Raw genomic sequence first — 18,279 nt, forward strand, 5'->3', positions numbered from 1 at the left:
GGGAGAAGGCAGGAGAATGAGGTTCAGTATGGAAAAAATAGATCAGACATGATCGAATGGTGGAGCAGACTCAATGGGCCTCATGGCTCAGCTCTGTTCCTGTGTCTTATAGTCATACATCAGCAAACTATATCCATTTATGGGTGATCAACAAAAAAATAGTGTAATTTTAAATATTCCATCACTCACTGCAGGGGTCATGAATTAGTGAGAGCAATAATGTAGATGGGTGGAAAGATTCTTTGCTCGATCAGTTTATGAGGAGATCCACAGGATGTTGCGTGACGGTGAATGGGCCGGTGGGCATGACTCTTCCTCATAGAGTCATAGAGTGATACAGTGAAAGAGTGGAGACAGGCCCTTTGGCCCAACTTGCCCACACCGGCCAACATGACCCAGCTGCACTAGTCCCACCTGTCAGCGTTTGGCCCATATCCCTCCAAACCTGTCCTATCCATGTACCTGTCTGTTTCTTAAACGTTGGGATAGTCCCAGCCTCAACTACCTCCTCTGGCAGCTTGCTCCATATACCCACTACCCTTTGTGTGAAAAAGTTACTCCTCAGATTCCTATTAAATCTTTTCCCCTTCACCTTGAACCTATGTACTCTGATCCTCGATTCCCCTACTCTGGGCAAGAGACTCTGTGCATCTACCCGATCTATTCCTCTCATGATCTTGTACACCTCCATAAGATCACCCCTCATCCTCCTACGCTCCAAGGAGTAGAGTCTCTTCAGCGAGGTAAAGCAGTAATATTATGCTCCCATCTCCGATCAATCTTGTTGCCATAAAAAAAGAGACAAAGTGCTGGATGTAACTCTGTGGATCAGGCGGCAGAGCTGGAGAATATGAATAGGTGACATTTTGAGTTGGGACCTGAAATGTCACCTATCCATGTTCTCCAGAGACCTTTCTTCAGCCCGACCCGAAACATCACCTTTCCGTGTTCCCCAGAGATGCTGCCTGATGTGCAGAGTTACTCCAGCATTTGTGTCTTTTTTTTGTTGTAAACCAGCATCTGCATTGTGTCTCCATTTTTGTTGGCGCAGTGCTATTGGTAGAGTTGTTGTCTCCAGAGCTCCAACAAGCTTGATTCAATCCTGACCTCAATGCTGCCTGTGTGGATTTTGCACATTCTCTCTGTAACTGCACAGACCTGTTCCAGGTATCTTGGTTTTGTCCCACTCCCCAGAAATGCGCAGGTTGATAAATAGTCTCCAGTACGTAAGTCACTGGTTGTATTTAGAGGGAGCTGTTGGGAATCCGAGGAGTAGCTGGAAAGGGTGCAGAGAGGTTTTGCGAGGATACTGGTCAGGACTCGAGGAATAGATTGGCTGGATGCATAGAGTCTCTTGCCCAGAGTAGAGGAATGGAGAACCAGAGGACATAGGAATAAGGTGGGGGGGGGGGGGGGGGGGGGAGATTTAATAGGAACCTAAGGGGCAACTTTTTCACCCAGAGTTGTGAATCTGTGGAATTCTCTGCCACAGAAGGCAGTGGGGGCCAATTCACTGGGTGTTTTCAAGAAAGAGTTAGACATGGCTCTTTGGGGCTAACTGAATCAAGGGATATGGGGAGAAAGCAGGAACGGGGTACTGATTTTGGATGGTCAGCCATGATCATATTGAATGGCGGTGCTGGCTTGAAGGGCCGAATGGCCTACTCCTGCACCTATTTCCTATGTTTCTGTTTCTATCTCTAGACAGGCGAATGGATAGGACAGGTTTAGAGGGATATGGGGCAAACACAGACATGTGGGACTAGTGTAGATGGGGCATGTTGGCCGGTGTGGGCTAGTTGGGCCAAAGGGCCTGTTTCCACACTGTATGGCTCTGGGACTATATAATAGGAATCAGGGAAAATTAGTGGGGAATGGATTGCTTTGTGAGTCAGCATAGACTTTGTGGGCTGAAAGGCCTCCTACCTCATATGAAAATATCATAATATGATGTCCCAAAGCAATTTGGAAACGATGACTTTCTTCCGTAAAATAGTCAATGTAGAACATCAGAGGCTGCACAGCAGGCCAACACCCACAGCAACTTCAGCAAATATCTCAGTTTAGCAACACTCCACATGCGATAAATATGGATCAAATTACTTGGGGTGAAACAATCTTTGCAAAATTGTGCTCAGTTTGTTGCTTCCAAAGTAAGGCAGCACCTCCTTAGAGGCCTGGATAGAGTGGATGTTTCCATACGTGGGAGCGAGAGTCTAGGACCAGATGGCACAGATTCAGAATGAAATTAGGTAACTTTAGAAAGGAAATGAGGAGGAATTTCTTTAGTCAGAGGGTGGTGAATCTGTGGACATCATTGCCACAGAAGGCTGTGGAGGCCAGGCCAATATTTTTAAGGTGGAGATTGATTAGGTCGGGAGAAGGCAGGAGAATAGGGCCAAGAGTAAGGATTGATCAGCCATGATTAAATGGCGGAGTAGATTTGATGAGTCGAATGGCCTAATTTAGTTTAGTTTAATTTAGTTTAGTTTAGTTTAGTTTAGTTTAGTTTAGTTTAGTTTAGTTTAGTTATGTTTACTTTCGTTTAGTTTAAAGATACAATGGGGAAAAACAGGCCCTTCAGCCCACCGTCCACAACAGCCACGTATACTAGTTCTATCCTCCACACTGGGGACAATTTTAACCAAAATCAATTGACCTACAAACCCGCACGTCTTTGGGATGTGGGAGGAAACCGGAGCACCTGGAGGAAACCCACGCAGTTACAGGGACAACACACATGTTCTGCACAGACAGCACCCGTGGTCAGGATCGAACCGGGTTTCTGGCAGCAATCTACCGCTGCACCACTGTGCCGCCTAAAGTCGCTGACTGATAAGAGGCCGAGTTAGTTAGCGACACAGATTCACAGCAAACAAATGGCAGTCTTGCCAGCAAATGCTCTGATTCTCAAAACTTTGTTTCAAAAAGCTGAAGATGTGGCTCGGTAATCATTTTTGAAACTTCAATGGATGTTTTAAAACCAATTTCAAAGAAACTTTCTGACCCGCTGAAAATAGAGCAGTCAGAAAATGACAGGAGAATTGTTGAAGATAATATCAATGAGAATTTTCGTTCCGACCTGACATCATTACTGCCTCAATGGGCCTTATTACTAATCCATCCATTGCTCACAAAAGCGAGAAAAAACTCGGAGGTTTGTAATGGTCACGTAATATCCCCAATTCAGCTAATTAAGTTATTTCGATAATAATAATTCCTAGTGAAAGGATAATGCACATTATACATTGCTCCAGAAAGCAAATCTCGCTACATCAGTGTGCATGAAAAGTAGGAGAGGCAATTTGAACACATCAAGTGATGAACACAAAGCCACATATTCTGTCCAGAGTGAATCGCATGCTTGCTAATGCTTTTCTGATTAGACCATTGTTCAGCATGCAGTGAATCAGATGGATCAGACCGAATAAACAGCTTGGTTTCCAGAAAAGTTCCCAACAGAAAATCTAAACCACAATTGGGTCATAGTCACAGAATCATAGTGTGATACTGTGTAGCAACAGGCCCTTCGGCCCCACATGTCCCAGCTACACTCGTCCCACCTGCCCACATTTGGCCCATATCCCTCCAAACCTGCCCTATCCATGTTCTTGTCTAACAGTTTCTTAAACGTTGGGATAGTCCCAGCCTCAATTACATCCTCTGGAGGCTTGTTCCATACATCCACCACCCTTTGTGTGAAAAAGGTACCCCTCAGATTCCTATCTTTTCCCCTTCACCTTAAGCCTATGTCCTCTGGTCCTCGATTCACCTACTCTGGGCAAGAGACTGTGCATCTACTCGATCTATTCCTCTATATTTCACCGGGATAGGCACATGGAATGAGGGGTTTAAAGGGATATGGGCCAAACTAGAGTGCAGTCCTGAACTACTATCTACCTCATTGTTGGCCCTTGGACTTTCATTGATCTGCCCATACTGGCTCCACCTTGCACTAAAGGTGACTTGATTGCTTACGTTCAGATGAAGATTGTCAGTCCACTGTCCAATAACACGATACTCATGGGAGGACGTGTTGGTGATCTGATACTGGTAGATGTCATATCTCCCAGGAGCATCTCCATTTTCATTAAAGGTCACAGGAGTACCCGCACTTCCTGCAAGGCAAATAAACATCACAAAGAACATGTGGGAAACATAGAGTAACACAGCAAATACAAATGACCATTTCCCCCAGCAAAGAGATCATTATTTGGTATTGTTTTGTATTGAATATATTATTGCAATAATTGATTCAATTTAATCTTGTTAAAAAAAGTTTAAAAAAATCAAAGTACATTATTTGGTATTGTTTTGTATTGTATATATTATTGCAATAATTGATTCAATTTAGTTTAGTTAAAAAAGTAAATTTTTTTAAAGTACATTATTTGGTATTGTTTTGTATTGTATATATTATTGCAATCATTGATTACGTTTATTTTTGTTTAAAAATCTTTTTTTTGTTTTAATTTTAAAAAATTACATTATTTGATTTGGGAATAAGTGGCGGGAGATTTTGTAAAGGGTGGCACAGCGATAAAGTTGCTGCCTGACAGCGCAGAACCGGATTCGGTCCTTGTCTGTACGGAGTTTGTACGTTCTCCCCGTGACCTGCGTGGGTTTTCTCCAGGTTCTCCGGTTTCCTCCCACACTCCAAAGACGTACAGGTTTGTAAGTCAATTGGCTTGGTAGAATGGTAAATTGTCCTTAAGTGTCCTTATGGTAGTGTCAGTGTGTGAGGATCGCTGGTTGGTGCGGACTAGGTGGGACGAAGGGCCTGTGTCCACGTGGTATCTCTGAACTAAGCTAAACTAAACTAAACTCTGAACCCCATAATTCAAATTCATTTGGAACAAAAACGTCTCACACATTTTCAGTTAGTTTTAGTTATAGTTTTAGAGATACTGCCTGGAAACAGGCCCTTCGGCCCACCAAGTTCATGCCGACCAGTGATCACCTGTACACTAGTTCTATCCTACACACTAGGGATAATTTACAGAAGCCAATTTTAGTCTTTAAACTTTAGAGATATAGCTTGGAAACAGATCCTTTGGCCCACCGACAAAAGCTTTTCACTGTACCTTGGTAAACGTGACAATAAACTAATCTAAACTAAACTGAGTCTGCACTGGCCCCTTACACTAGTTCTATGGTACACACTAGGGACAATTTACAGAAGCCGATTAACCTACAAACTTGTACGTCTTTGGAGTGTGGGAGGAAACCAGAGGTACTGGAGAAAAACCACGCTGGTCACAGGGAGAACGTACAAACTCTTGTCAGACAGCACCGGTAGTCAGGATCGAGCCCGGATCTCTGGCGCTGTAAGGCAGCAACTCAACCGCTGTGCCACCGTGCCGCCCTTCACTTGCCACAAGTCCCTCCACTTGTATTTTACTCTTTATTTCTTCATTATGGTATCTGTCCTTTAACCAATGCTATTCAATGGTTTCTTTATTATCACTTGTACCGGGGTACAGTGAAATACATTCTTGCATACAGCTTCACAGCTCAGACTATCCCAGTACGTGAGCACAGTCCCCTGGTTAGTACAGAACATGTCACTGAGTCCATATGCAAGAGATGCCATTTTGGCACCACAAAGGCCGTTACAGACGTTGCCTCCATAAGGTCACCCCACGAACCTCTTCCCCAGCATATCCTCACAGCCCTATCAATCCTTGCTTGATGTCATCATGTTTGTGTGTGTTGCCCTGCCAAATGTCGTACAAACACTGTTACATTCACTGTTACATCCTTGCCCACCCCATAAGTTAAATCTTCTGTAAACTCTACTGGGTTTGTCACAATAAGATTCGCCCTTCACAAAGAACTCTGTGACTATCAGGTGGGAATACTGAAGATGGGACATCTTGATCGGCAGGGGCAAGTCGGGCCGAAGGGCCTGTTTCCGTGCTGTATGCCTTCACGAACTCTAAAGCCAAGTTGACCAGGTTTGGTTTAGTTTAGTTTAGTTTAGAGATACAGCGTGGAAACAGGCTCTTCAGCCACCGAGTCCACGATGGCCAGCGATCCCGGCAAATTAACATTATCCTACACACACTAGGGACAATTTACAATTTTACCCAAGCCAATTAGCCTACAACTCTGTACGTCTTTGGAGTGTGGGAGGAAACCGGAGCACCTGGGGGAAACCCCACGCAGTTCACGGGGAGAAGGTACAAACTCCGTACAGTCATCACCCGTGGTCAGGATCGGACACGGGTCTCTGGCGCTGTGAGGCGGCAACTCTGTTCCGCGCTGTATCTCTAAACTAAACTAAAATAACTTTATGACGATCAGGTGGGACAACAGAAGATGGGCCATCTTGGTCAGCATGGGTATGTTGGGCCGAAGGGCCTGTTTCTGTGCTGTATGCCTTCATGACCCTAAAGGCAAGTTGACCAAGTCTAATGGCGTTACGATTTAATGCATAAATAACATTGAATGTCCGCATGTTGCTGTCACCTGACCAACTTGTCATGATTGTCCCATTTATTTCTCTCTCCTTCAGTAAACAGCGCCCCATCATTTGTTACTTTCCAATCCGCCGGCATTTCCTCTTAACCCTCGGGAATCTTTGCAGAAGATAAATAACGCGCCTGTTATCGCTGCAGCCACCTCATCTCTGGGGGCGGCAGGCTGTCAGGAGCCGAGGATTTGCCTGGTTGTCTATTCGTGTCTCCAGACCCCCCCCCTTCAAACTTTATGCCCACAGCTTTGTGTCAAGTCGGTGAATGATCGGTCAGCTGGGGTGCACAGGAGGCCAAGACTAAATCTGCCCTACTTGTTTTTGAAAGGTAATCAATATTCAATCACACACGCTGATGCGGCACATGGAAAGAGCTGTGGTTTTATAAGGTCAAACTTCCCTGGGATAGCTGGTACTCTCACCGGTGACGTTAGCGGTCCCACGTCCCATACAGCGAGTGCAACCAAACACAGCTGGAGAGAAATGGATTTGGCAGCAAGAGAGGACTTACATGAAGCAATGATTTTCTTCGATAATCGTTATAGGTTTGAAGTAAATTTTGTTTGAAGTGCCATCCTCGAACAAGGCTAATTTTGCTAAGCATCACATGAAGCAATGATTTTCTTAGATGATGGTAATAAGACTTTGTGACTTCAGACTTTAGAGATACAGCGTGGAAACAGGCCCTTCGACCCACCGAGTCCGCGCCGACTAGCGTTCACCCCACACACCCGAACTATCCTACACACCAGGGACAATGTAGAATTTACAGAAGCCAATTAACCTACAAACCTGCACTTTTTTGGTTAGTCGGAGGAAACCAGAGCACCCAGCGAAAACTCATGTGGCCACGGGAGAACGTTCAAACTCCATAGAGGCAGCACCTGTGGTCAGGATTGAACCTGGGTCTCTGGCGCTGTAAGGCAGCAACTCTACCGCTGCGCCACCGTGCCACCCTGCTGCGCCACCCTGCCGCCTATAATCCAGTACTTTGTGCCCCTTTACCACACTTGCAACCCTGAAAGAAGTTTCACGGTGAGTTATAAAAAGTGTAGCAATGATGTTATGTAGGGCAGAGACGGCGGCCATTTTGATTGAGGCACGAACGACGTTTCAAAATGGCATCTCAGCATTTGAAGTAATTGTGGCCTAATCTTTACCGCAAATGGAGGTCATGGAGGCAATGGTTATTCTAGGTTACATTGCAGCGGTTATTTCACAGTACATCAATTTCATCTTATAAGCACACTCCATTATGAGTCACAGCCAATGATGTGAATTTAAATGCTGACCACAACATTATTGCAGCAGAATATCTACCTGCGGCAGTCTTTGAAGTTAAGATTGATCAGATGGGTAGTTTTCCCATACCCATGGGAGGGTGGGTATTTCAGTTCCTTAAAGACTCAATTCTTGTTTGCAAAAAAAACGCTGGACTGACTTTACTGAGTGTCTTAAGATTACGAAGAGACAATGGAAGCTTCCAACCAAGATAAAAGTGCTGAGCCACACAAATGATCACTCTCAGTTCACCTGGTGGTTTCACTGATAGTCAGCCCAATATATGGACAGGCTTATCGCACTATGTTAGTTATCAAGCATAATGAGGTTGGAGTTCTGTTCCAAACAGGCAGCCAGGAATCGAAGATAAGCAGTGTGTGTATTTTAAAGGGACTTTGGAGTTTAGAGAGAGATATAGTGGCACAGTGGCGCAGCAATTGCATTGCTGCCTTACAGCGCTAAAGACCCAGGTTCGATCCTGACTACGGGTGCTGTCTGTACAGAGTTTCTACATTCTCTCCATGACCAGCGTTGGTTTTATCCACGATCTTTGGGTTACCTCCCACACTCCAAAGACGTACAGGTTTGAAGATTAATTGGCTTGGTATGATTGCAAATTGTCCCTAGTGAGTGTAGGATAAGTGTTAGTGTGCGGGGATTGCTGGTCGGCGCGCACTTGTTGGGCCGAAGAGCCTGTTTCCGTGCTGTGTCTCTAAACGAAACTAAAGTACACGTCGTGGAAACAGGCCCTTCAGCCCACCGAGTCCACATCAACCGTTGATCACCCTTTTGCACTAGTTCTATGTTATCCCACTTTCTCATCCACTCCCATCACACATCAGAGACAATTTACAGAGGCCAATTAACCCACAAACCCGCACATCTTTGGGGTGTGGGAGAAAAATGGAGCACCTGGAGGAAACCCACACGGTCAGAGGGGGAACGCGCAAACTCCACATAGACAGCAACCGAGGTCTGGATCGAACCCAGGTCTCCGACTCTGTGAGGCAGCAACTCTCCCTAGAGATATACCATTTGGGACAAGCAGATTGTGGTACACAATGTTTCCTCGGATTAAAGGCAGCAGAACTATTACATTTCTCTTGATACATTCTGACTTGTGCAAAAGCAAAAGATCTTCAGGACAAAAGAATCACCAGTAAGCTCTTTAGAAATCCTTCAGGCTTTGCAGCTACATCATTGCTTTATACTGTATATTAATAGTGATGATAACACCATTTGTCCAAAGAGCTCTGAACAACAATTATTTGTCTTCTGATTAATCCCCATTTTCAACACAACCATATCTAAATCAATAATGAAACCATTTATTGTGTCATCTATTCCTTACAAATGGAAGTCACCACCTCATTTTTATTAGATGGTTATAAATCTCAAATCCAGTGAAAATCAAAGCTGGAAGGGGATAACGTTGCATTATAAACTGTCAGGTGCAGCATCAGCACTGGGCTGCCCGGTGGCACAGCGGTAGATTTGCTGCCTCACACCACCAGAGACCCGGTTTCAATCCCACCTACATGTGCCAGAATTTAGGATGAGGGGGGAAGACCCCATTCAAACTTACCGAATAGCGAAAGGCCTGGATAGAGTGGCTGTGGGGAGAATGTTTCCACGAGAGGGAGGGTCTCGGACCAGAGGCCACAGCCTCAGAATAAAAGGACATACATTCAGAAAGGGGATGAGGAGGAATTCCTTTAGTCAGAGGGTGGTGAATCTGTGGAATTCACTGCCACTGATGGTGGTGGAGGACAAGACAATGGATATTTTTAAGGCAGAGATTGATAGATTCTTGATTCGAACGGGTGTCAGGGGTTATGGGGGGAGAAGGCAGGAGAGTGGGGGTTGAGAGGGAGTGATAGACCAGCAAAGATTGAATAGCGGAGTAGACTCGATGGGCCGAAGGGCCTAATTCTCCTCCCGTAAGTTAGGAACTTAGGAAAATTATACATAATCCTCCACTAATATGTGGAAATACATTCAAAGATAGGAGCATGAGACTCATTCCATTCACCCTCATTTTCTGGACGGAAGTGAAGACACACTGGAACAAGCAGTCTGGCCCACCGTGCTCTCGAGGTGGGCTGCGAGAGGGACCCCCGGGGAACAAAGGTGGACGGGCGAGGAGGGGGACGTGGCGTCCAAGGAAGGAGGTGGGTGGAGGCCCGCAACAGCCTGGGACTCGCCTGGAACTGGCACCGCACACACGAACTAGAGCGCGGACTTCAATTGGCGCCAAAACATGGCACCCATTGCCCGCGGGCTCGGTAGACTATTTCTATACACTTGCTAATCGAGGTTCAGGGATATGGCAATACTCTTCTGCACTGTTCATAAGATAAAGGATTTCACTGCATTAGCACTTTGCACACAAGACAATAAAAGCAACATTGAACCACTGAGCCATCGAACAGAATAGAGCTCAAATGTTGGATTTGTAAATTCGCGACCACATTAGAAAGAACAAGCTTTAAAGGAATACTGAGTCGGCAGCCTATAAAATAAAGCAATGACTCATTTTGTGTGGCAGCTTTTGGCAATGTAGGAAAGGACGCGTTCCTGCAGGCAAGGTGATAGAGTGCAGTTTTAATAATGACAATCAGTGCACGGTTCGGGTGTGTTAGGAAACCAGGCTGCCAGAAACACGACTGATGCAGACAGTGATGGCGCCATTCGCTTGAGAGAACCGACTGAGTTTGTTATATCTTCCACTGATGGGGAAAAAGGATGGAGTGTCGGCGGGAACTGGAGCAACCGGAGAAAGCCCACGTGGTCACAGGGAGAAGGTACGGCAGCACCCGTAGTCAGGATCGACCTGGGTGGCTGGCGCTGTGAGGCAGCAACTCTACCGCGACGTTACAATTGAACCATTGTCAATGTTACTCCTTCTCCAGTGTAGATCAAGGAGAGCACACTAGTCGATTCCAAAGCCTCAAAGTTTAGCCTCAAAGGAGCCTAAATGATGACTATGATGATAGTGTGAAGTTTTACTGAGTGATTCCAGCACCCCTAATAGAACAGGTTAAGCAGATGGTCATTGTCTGGATCTGTAATGGGCCCACCAATTGTGAGCTACTGTGCCACCCACAAGATGAGAAAATAAAAATTCATACTGAGGTGACGGAATATGGAATTTTCTACCACAGACTTGTGTGGCGGATTTGTTGTTGAGTTCCTTCGGAAAAAAAGATCAATGGGCAGCATGATGGCACAGCGGTAGAGTTGCTGCCTTACAGCGCCAGAGACCTAAGTTCAATACTGACTATGGGTACTGTCTGTACGTAGTTTGTACGTTCTCCCCGTGACCCGCATGGGGTTTTTCCGGGCGCTCCGGTTTCCTCCCACATTCCAAAGACGTACAGGTTTATAGGTTAATTGGCTTAGTATAAATGTAAATTCTCCCTCATATGTGTAGAATAGTGTTAATGTGCATGAACTCAGTGGGCTGAAGGGCCTATTTCCATGCTGTATTTCTAAACTAAATTGAAGAAAACTAAACCAAATAGATTTTGGGATGTTAAATTTGTAAATTTGTAATAATTATTATAGTGAGAAAGAAAATCACAATGTAATATTACCAATGCAGTTTGACACCTGTGGGGTATCTTGGTATTTCAGCAAGCAGAGAAATCCCTGCAGTACAGTCACCAGTAACTTGGGCGGCACGGTAGCACAGCGGTAAAGTTGCAGCCTCACAGCGCCAGAGACCCAGGCTTGATCCTGACCACAGCGCCTTCTGTACGGAGTTTGTACGTTCTCCCCATGGCCTGCGTGGGATTTCTCCAGGAGTTTCCGTTTTCCGCCCACACTTCAAAGACGTGTACGTTTGTAGGTACACTAGGGACAATTAACAATTGGCTTTGGTAACAATTGTTAATTGTCCCTCGTGTGTGGGATCTCGTTAGCGTGCGATGTGTGGGTGATCGCTGGTCAGCGTGGACTCAGTAGACCTAAGGGCCTGTTTCCACGCTGTATCTCTAAACTAAACTAATCGAAGTTAAATGAAACTACACTAAACCAAACTAAATAGATTTGGGAATGTTAAATTTGTCACAATGTTTTTCTTATTGGAAGAAAATCACAGTAATATTACCAATGCATTTTGACACGTCCGGTGTATCTTGACACTTTTGCAAGCAGAGAATACCCTGCAGGACAGCCACCTTGTGCCCCAGGGGAGGTGTGGAATAGTGGAGTTTACAGTCTTGTAATCAGCCCCCTGTGGGATACAAGCCCAAATCCCGCTGTTCCTCTGGAGAATACAATGGGAGACTCAGCAGGAAGTTCCAATGGCCCGATCAGCTGGAAGTTCATGGCACTTTCAAGGGTTGCAAAAAATAGAAATGGATGTTGCGATGAGAACTGGAAGATCTAACTTTGAACGGTGCCAGAACTGGACGCACTTACCATTGAAGTTTATAGCTCGGATGAACTGAAGCAACTCCCTGCCGTCTATGGAGTTCATGGATGGGCAGAGGCCGACGTGGCCAGGGCACAGTTCTTTGTGCATGTTGTGCAGGGCATGGGCCATGGAGTAGACAGCATCAATGACAAACTGGACTTTCCCCTCCTGCTCATACGATGAGTCCCTTCCAATTCGTTCCTGTCCTACAATGAATAATTAAAAGGTTTAGAGTCCGACGCAGTGTTTCATTACAAAATGCTAATGGTTGTTGAACGTCAATGCGATAACACACTTGAAACACCATTTGACTTTTGACTGCTTGGTTTACCTTAACAATGGGACAGATGCCACTTGCTTTCCATTTGTACCTGCAATTCAGAACTGGCTAAGAACAGGGCGGCACAGTGGCGCAGCTGGTAGAGCTGCTGCCTCACAGCGCCGGAGTACCGGGTTCGATTCTGACCTCGGGCGCTGTCTGTGTGGAGTTTGCATGCTTTCCCCTGTGACCGCGTGGGTTTCCTCCTGGTGCTCTGGTTTCCTCCCACATCCCAAAGATGTGCAGGTTTGGAGGTTAATTGGCTTGGTCTAATTGTCCCTGGTGTGTGCAGGATAGTGTTTTGGGCTACAAACAGACAGCACCCGTAGACAGGATCAAACCCGGGTCTCTGGCGCCGTAAGGCAGCAACTCTAACGCTGCGGCACCGTGCCATCATTAGTGGGTCAGAGGTGTATTGGTGTCTCATTATTACATGCCCTTTGTTGCTCTGGCAAAATGGATATTAGGAAAACGGATACAAAACTCTGGAACCAAGGGTGCCGGAAAATCGTCAGTAGACGTGTGTTAATAATGACTGTGACAGAATTGAGTGGTGCAGATATTACACAAGATATTGCTTCCACTCTTTCAGAAATGGCTGATGGTGTTGTAGAGCCATAGAGTCATATAGTGTGGAAACAGGCCCTTCGGCCCAACGTGCCCACACCGGCCGACATGCTCAAACCACACTCGTCCCACCTGCCTGCGCTCGGTCCATATCCCTCCAAACCTGTCCTATCCATGTACCTGTCTAACTGTTTCTTAAGCATTGGGGTAGTCCCAGCCTCAACGACCTCATCCAGCAGCTTGTTCCACACACCCACCACCCTTTGTGTGAAACAGTTCCCAGTAAATCTTTTTCCCTTCACCTTGAACCTAAGTCCTCTGGTCCTCGATTCCTCTACTCTGAGCAAGAGACTCTGTGCATCTACCCGATCTATTCCTCTCATGACTTTACAAAACTCTATAATATCACCCCTCATCCTCCTGCGCTCCAGGGAATAGAGACCCAGCCTTCCCAACATCCCCCAATAGCTCACACCCTCTAGTCCTGGCAACATCCTCGTCATTTGGAATCATTTGGAAACCCTACGTTTCCCCGCAGGGGACTTGAAGGTACCTGAAGCGATGGGCAGGAGGGTAGTTAACGAGTTAGTGCGCTCCTCTCCTGCTTTGAAAATTGCATATTAAGAAATGATAGGGTCAATTCTGCAAGAAAAAAATATTTTTAAAAAGCCATCAACACTTTGTGAGACAGGATGTTTTAGGTTCTATTTCTGATTTATACCGCGTGACATCTGAAAGGGCAAAGCCTTTGAATTCATTCTGAACACTGTTATGGCATTTAAAAAAATGCTCCAGACATTTACTCATTATTGCAGTCGACATCAAGACCCCTAAGGTGGCGTCTGCCCCCAGAAAGAAAAATCCTTCTTGACATCTAGAATTTGTCTCGTCTCTCAGAATTTGCTTCATGTCTACGGAAATTGAATGTATTTATTTTCGTGAAGTCGGCGTCACCTATACAGACGGCCACCACAACTCCAGAGAATGGAAAATGTTTTCCCAGAAAACGGATTTTCCGTAACGCAAAGCTACATTCTTGATTAGTATGCAGGATTCTTGATTAGTACGGGTGTCAGGGCTTATGGGGAGAAGTCAGGAGAATGGGGTTCAGAGGGAAGCTGCCTGACCTGCTGAGTTACTCCAGCATTTTGTGAACCTCATCTATTGCATCCGCTGCTCTAGATGTCAACTTATTTACATCGGCGAAACCAAGCGCAGGCTCGGCGATCGCTTCGCTGAACACCTGCGCTCGGTCCGCATTAACCAAACTGATCTCCCGGTGGCCGAGCACTTCAACTCCCCCTCCCAGTCCCAGTTTGACCTTTCTGTCATGGGCCTCCTCCAGTGCCATAGTGAGGCCCACCGGAAATTGGAGGAACAGCACCTCATATTTCGCCTGGGCAGTTTGCAGCCCAGTGGTATGAACGTCGACTTCTCCAACTTTAGATAGTTCCTCTGTCCCTCCCTTCCCCTCCTCCTTCCCAGATCTCCCTCTATCTTCCTGTCTCCACCTATATCCTTCCTTTGTCCCGCCCCCCTGACATCAGTCTGAAGAAGGGTCTCGACCCGAAACGTCGCCCATTCCTTCTCTCCCGAGATACTGCCTGACCTGCTGAGTTACTCCAGCATTTTGTGAATAAATCGAGAGATAGATCAGCCATGATTGAATGGCGGAGTGGGCTTGATGGGCTGAATGGCCTAATTCTGCTCCTATCACTTATGACATATAAAATCAATTATTTTTAGTACTGTATAATGAAATAATAAGGATTAGTTCAATTTAGTATAGTTTATTGTCGCGTGTACCGAGGTAGTTGCGTGCTAACCAATCAGCGGTGAGACAATACACGATTACAATCAAGCCATCCACAGTACACAGATACATGATAACGGGGAATAACGTTAGTGCAAGATAAAGTCAGCAAAGTCCGATGGTCATGAAAGAGGTAGATAGTAGTTCAGCATCGCTCTCTTGTTGTGGTAGGATGATTTTGTCTCCTGATAACAGCTGGGAAGAAACTGTCCCTGAATCTAGTTTATTAAACCTGTGCAAGTCATTAAGATACTGACTCATAATGTCGTTTGTTAAGCACCACTATTTCCTTAATTGTAAACAAAAAGACACAAGGTGCTGGAATAACTCGACGGATCACGCAGCATCTCTGAAGAACATGAAGGAGAATGTTGTTAAGAGGGAGAGATAGGTCAGCCGTGATTGAATGGCGGAGTAGACTTGGCCTAATTTTCTCCTATCACTTAAGACCTTATATCCTTGTGGCATCACCTGGGCATGTGCCAAATAATTATATTCATGATTGACCCAGTCTGAAGAAGGGTCTCGACCCGAAATGTCACCCATTCCTTTTCTCCAGAGATGCTGCCTGACCCGCTGAGTTACTCCAGCGTTTTGTGTCTATCTTCCAAACACTGATAGTTTTGTTTTAGTTCAGGTTGGAGATACAGCGTGGAAGCAGGCCCTTCGACCCGCCGAGTCCTCTCCGACCAGCGATCCCCGCACACTTACACTGTCCTGCGCACACTAGGGGGAATTCACAATTTTTACCGAAGCTAATTAACCTACAAACTTGTGTGTCTCCTGCACCACCCACATCAAAGCAACGACCATAACTATGAAAGAATCTCTCTGGTTTATTCATTGGAATTTCAGTTGATATTTTCTGATCTAAAGTCAGGGCTGAAGCTCTGGTAAACTTGCGTGCGTATTTCAAACGTGATAGGTGTCAATATTAAACTGTATCTTTTATAATCTTATTGATTGGGCTTTTTTCAAAGGACAAGCATCGACAGCGAATCCCTTTCCCTCTCCAGGAACGATGAACCGATAGGTAGAGTTAAAATCTCCAATCCTTCCGAGTAATCCACTCAACATTTCCAATTTACAGATAGGGATAGGCAAGATAAGGAAGAAAGGCAATAAAAAAAACACCCAATATAACTCCCCATCCCATTCCCACACTGACCTTTCTGTCCTGGGCCTCCTCCATTGACAGAGTGAGGCCAAAGGTAAATTGGAGGAACAGCATCTCATATTTCGCTTATGCAGCTTACAACCCAGAGGTATGAATATTGCTTTCCCTAACTTCCAAGTAACCCCGGCATTCCCTCTCTCTCTTTCTCTCTCTGTCCCACCCCCACCGTAACTGCCGTGCCAGATTTACTATCATCCTGTTGAGTTCCTCTGAAGATAGACACAAAATGCTGGAGTAAATCAACAGGACAGGCAGCATCTCTGTAGAGAAGGAATGGGAGACGTTTCAGGTCATTGATTTCAGTGCATGGTGATCATCGTGGTGCTTTTTATGTGACGGTCGGAGCCAGTACAATGTTCTGGCACATCGGAAAAGTTACAAACTAGGTTTCTAATATTTTACTTTTTTTGGTGTATATTACTTTAATAATACATTTCATTTTTAACGTATCGATTTTATAATTTAGTATAGGGGTCATGTTAACGGAAAATATTATGGATAAATGCAATTTATTTTTTAATTTATATGTGTATTGGCACCATATTTGCCCACAGGAAAGACCAATATTAAGTTGATCGATTTTTTCCCTTCCCTTCCTCCTACATTCCTTCCTCTCGCTTCACAATGCACAACTCTTCAATCCTTTTGTCTCACACCTTTTCTTCATCCTTGGCCTTTGTCCAACTATCTGCCTATCAATGGCCTGCCCCCCCCCACCTGTGTTCACCTTTTACCTAGTGTGTAGGAAAGAACTGCAGATGCTGGTTTAAATCAAAGGTAGACACAAAATGCCAGAGTAACTTTGCAGAACTTTAGAAGAAGGGTCTCGACCCGAAACGTCACCCATTCCTTCTCTCCGAAGATGCTGCCTGTCCTGCTGAGTTACTCCAGCATTTTGTGTCTACCTTCATCTTTTACCTGCCTGGCTTTGACCTGCCCCCTCCCCCCCCTGCGGAATCTGCCTGACCCACTGTTACTCCAGCACTGTGTGTGTTTTTTTGTTCGCGATTCCAGCATCTGCAGTTCCTTCTGTCTACTTTGTCTTCTGCTTGTTAAATTCATATTTGTAAGTTTAAGCACAAATCTCAATCTAGTTTTCCCCATGCCTTCCGTGTTAATTATTTAACCTATGTATGTCACCATTGAGTAAATGCAATTGGAAAAATGTTCTGTAAAGTCCATTTCCTAGAAAACATCAGGACATCAGGAAGGCTCTCGACCCTGAAACGTTACCTATCCATTTTCTCCTGAGATGCTGCCTGACCCGCTGAGCTACTCCAGCACTCTGTGTCTTCTCAAGACATTCTGAATTCCAGAGATATTGAAGTTGCTGTTTTGTTGTAACTACAGAAGATGACAGAAGGTCGAACTCATCGATTATTATACAGAGCAGAGTTGTGACAAAAATCATCAAAATTAGGATAGTGCAGATTCACAACTGTTCGCAATGTACTGCCAAACAGAAAGTGTTGTCTTACTGACTCAGATTAAAGGCACACCAGCAACCATCTGGTCTTCCTCCTTCATCAAATCTACTTCAGTTAGCAGGGAATGAGATCATTTAATAACACGGACTTTAGTTAACAGAAGATGTGACTGTTTGTTCAATACCAGGCGAGTCAATGAACCAATGAAGGATATTCAAAGATTGCTTCATGTCTAGAGTTTAATTCAGCAATACACTTGGGTACAGGACCTTCGGCCCATCGAGTCCACACTGAGCATCGATCACCCGCTCGTGCTAGTTCTACGTGATCCCACTTTCATATCCACTCCCGACACATTTGGAGCAATTTACAGAGGCCAATTAAACAACAAACCCGCACGTCTTTGGGATGAAACCCACGCGGTCGCAGGGAGAACATGCAAACTCCACACAGACAGCACCCAAGTTCAGGATCAAACCTGGATCTCTGGCGCTGTGAGGTAGTAGCTCTATCAGCTGCGTCACTGTGCGTCCGTATGGTTTTATACATGTCACGATCACGAACACCATTCGACAGCGGAGGACACCAGGGCTTGGCCTGGCCAACCCTGCTACTCTGCCAGGACAACAGACCTTCATGGTCAAGTCAAGATCCCTGCACTTACAGCAAATGGGACTTGAAAATGGCACCAAACTGGCGACTCTGTATACTGTCTCAGTGTACTACTGCTATACATTTGTACTGTATCTGAGATGCTTATCTAATATGTATCTAAGTGCTTATAATAGTGATACGTACTG

The 18,279-nt window shown here is 45.3% G+C and overlaps 1 protein-coding gene across 1 annotated transcript in view; it reads right to left on the minus strand.

Annotated features, from left to right (window-relative positions):
* Positions 1-18,279, minus strand: part of LOC144603555 (metabotropic glutamate receptor 8-like) — a 282,688-nt gene that overhangs the window by 51,568 nt on the left and 212,841 nt on the right. The window contains exons 6-7 of the mRNA XM_078416931.1: positions 12,182-12,382; positions 3,979-4,118 (exon numbers count right to left, since the gene is read on the minus strand). Of these exons, the coding sequence (XP_078273057.1) occupies positions 3,979-4,118; positions 12,182-12,382 (341 nt within the window). The remainder of the gene's footprint in view (positions 1-3,978; positions 4,119-12,181; positions 12,383-18,279) is intronic.

Source organism: Rhinoraja longicauda, chromosome 20 (assembly GCF_053455715.1).
Source record: "Rhinoraja longicauda isolate Sanriku21f chromosome 20, sRhiLon1.1, whole genome shotgun sequence".
NCBI classification, from domain to species: domain Eukaryota; kingdom Metazoa; phylum Chordata; class Chondrichthyes; order Rajiformes; family Arhynchobatidae; genus Rhinoraja; species Rhinoraja longicauda.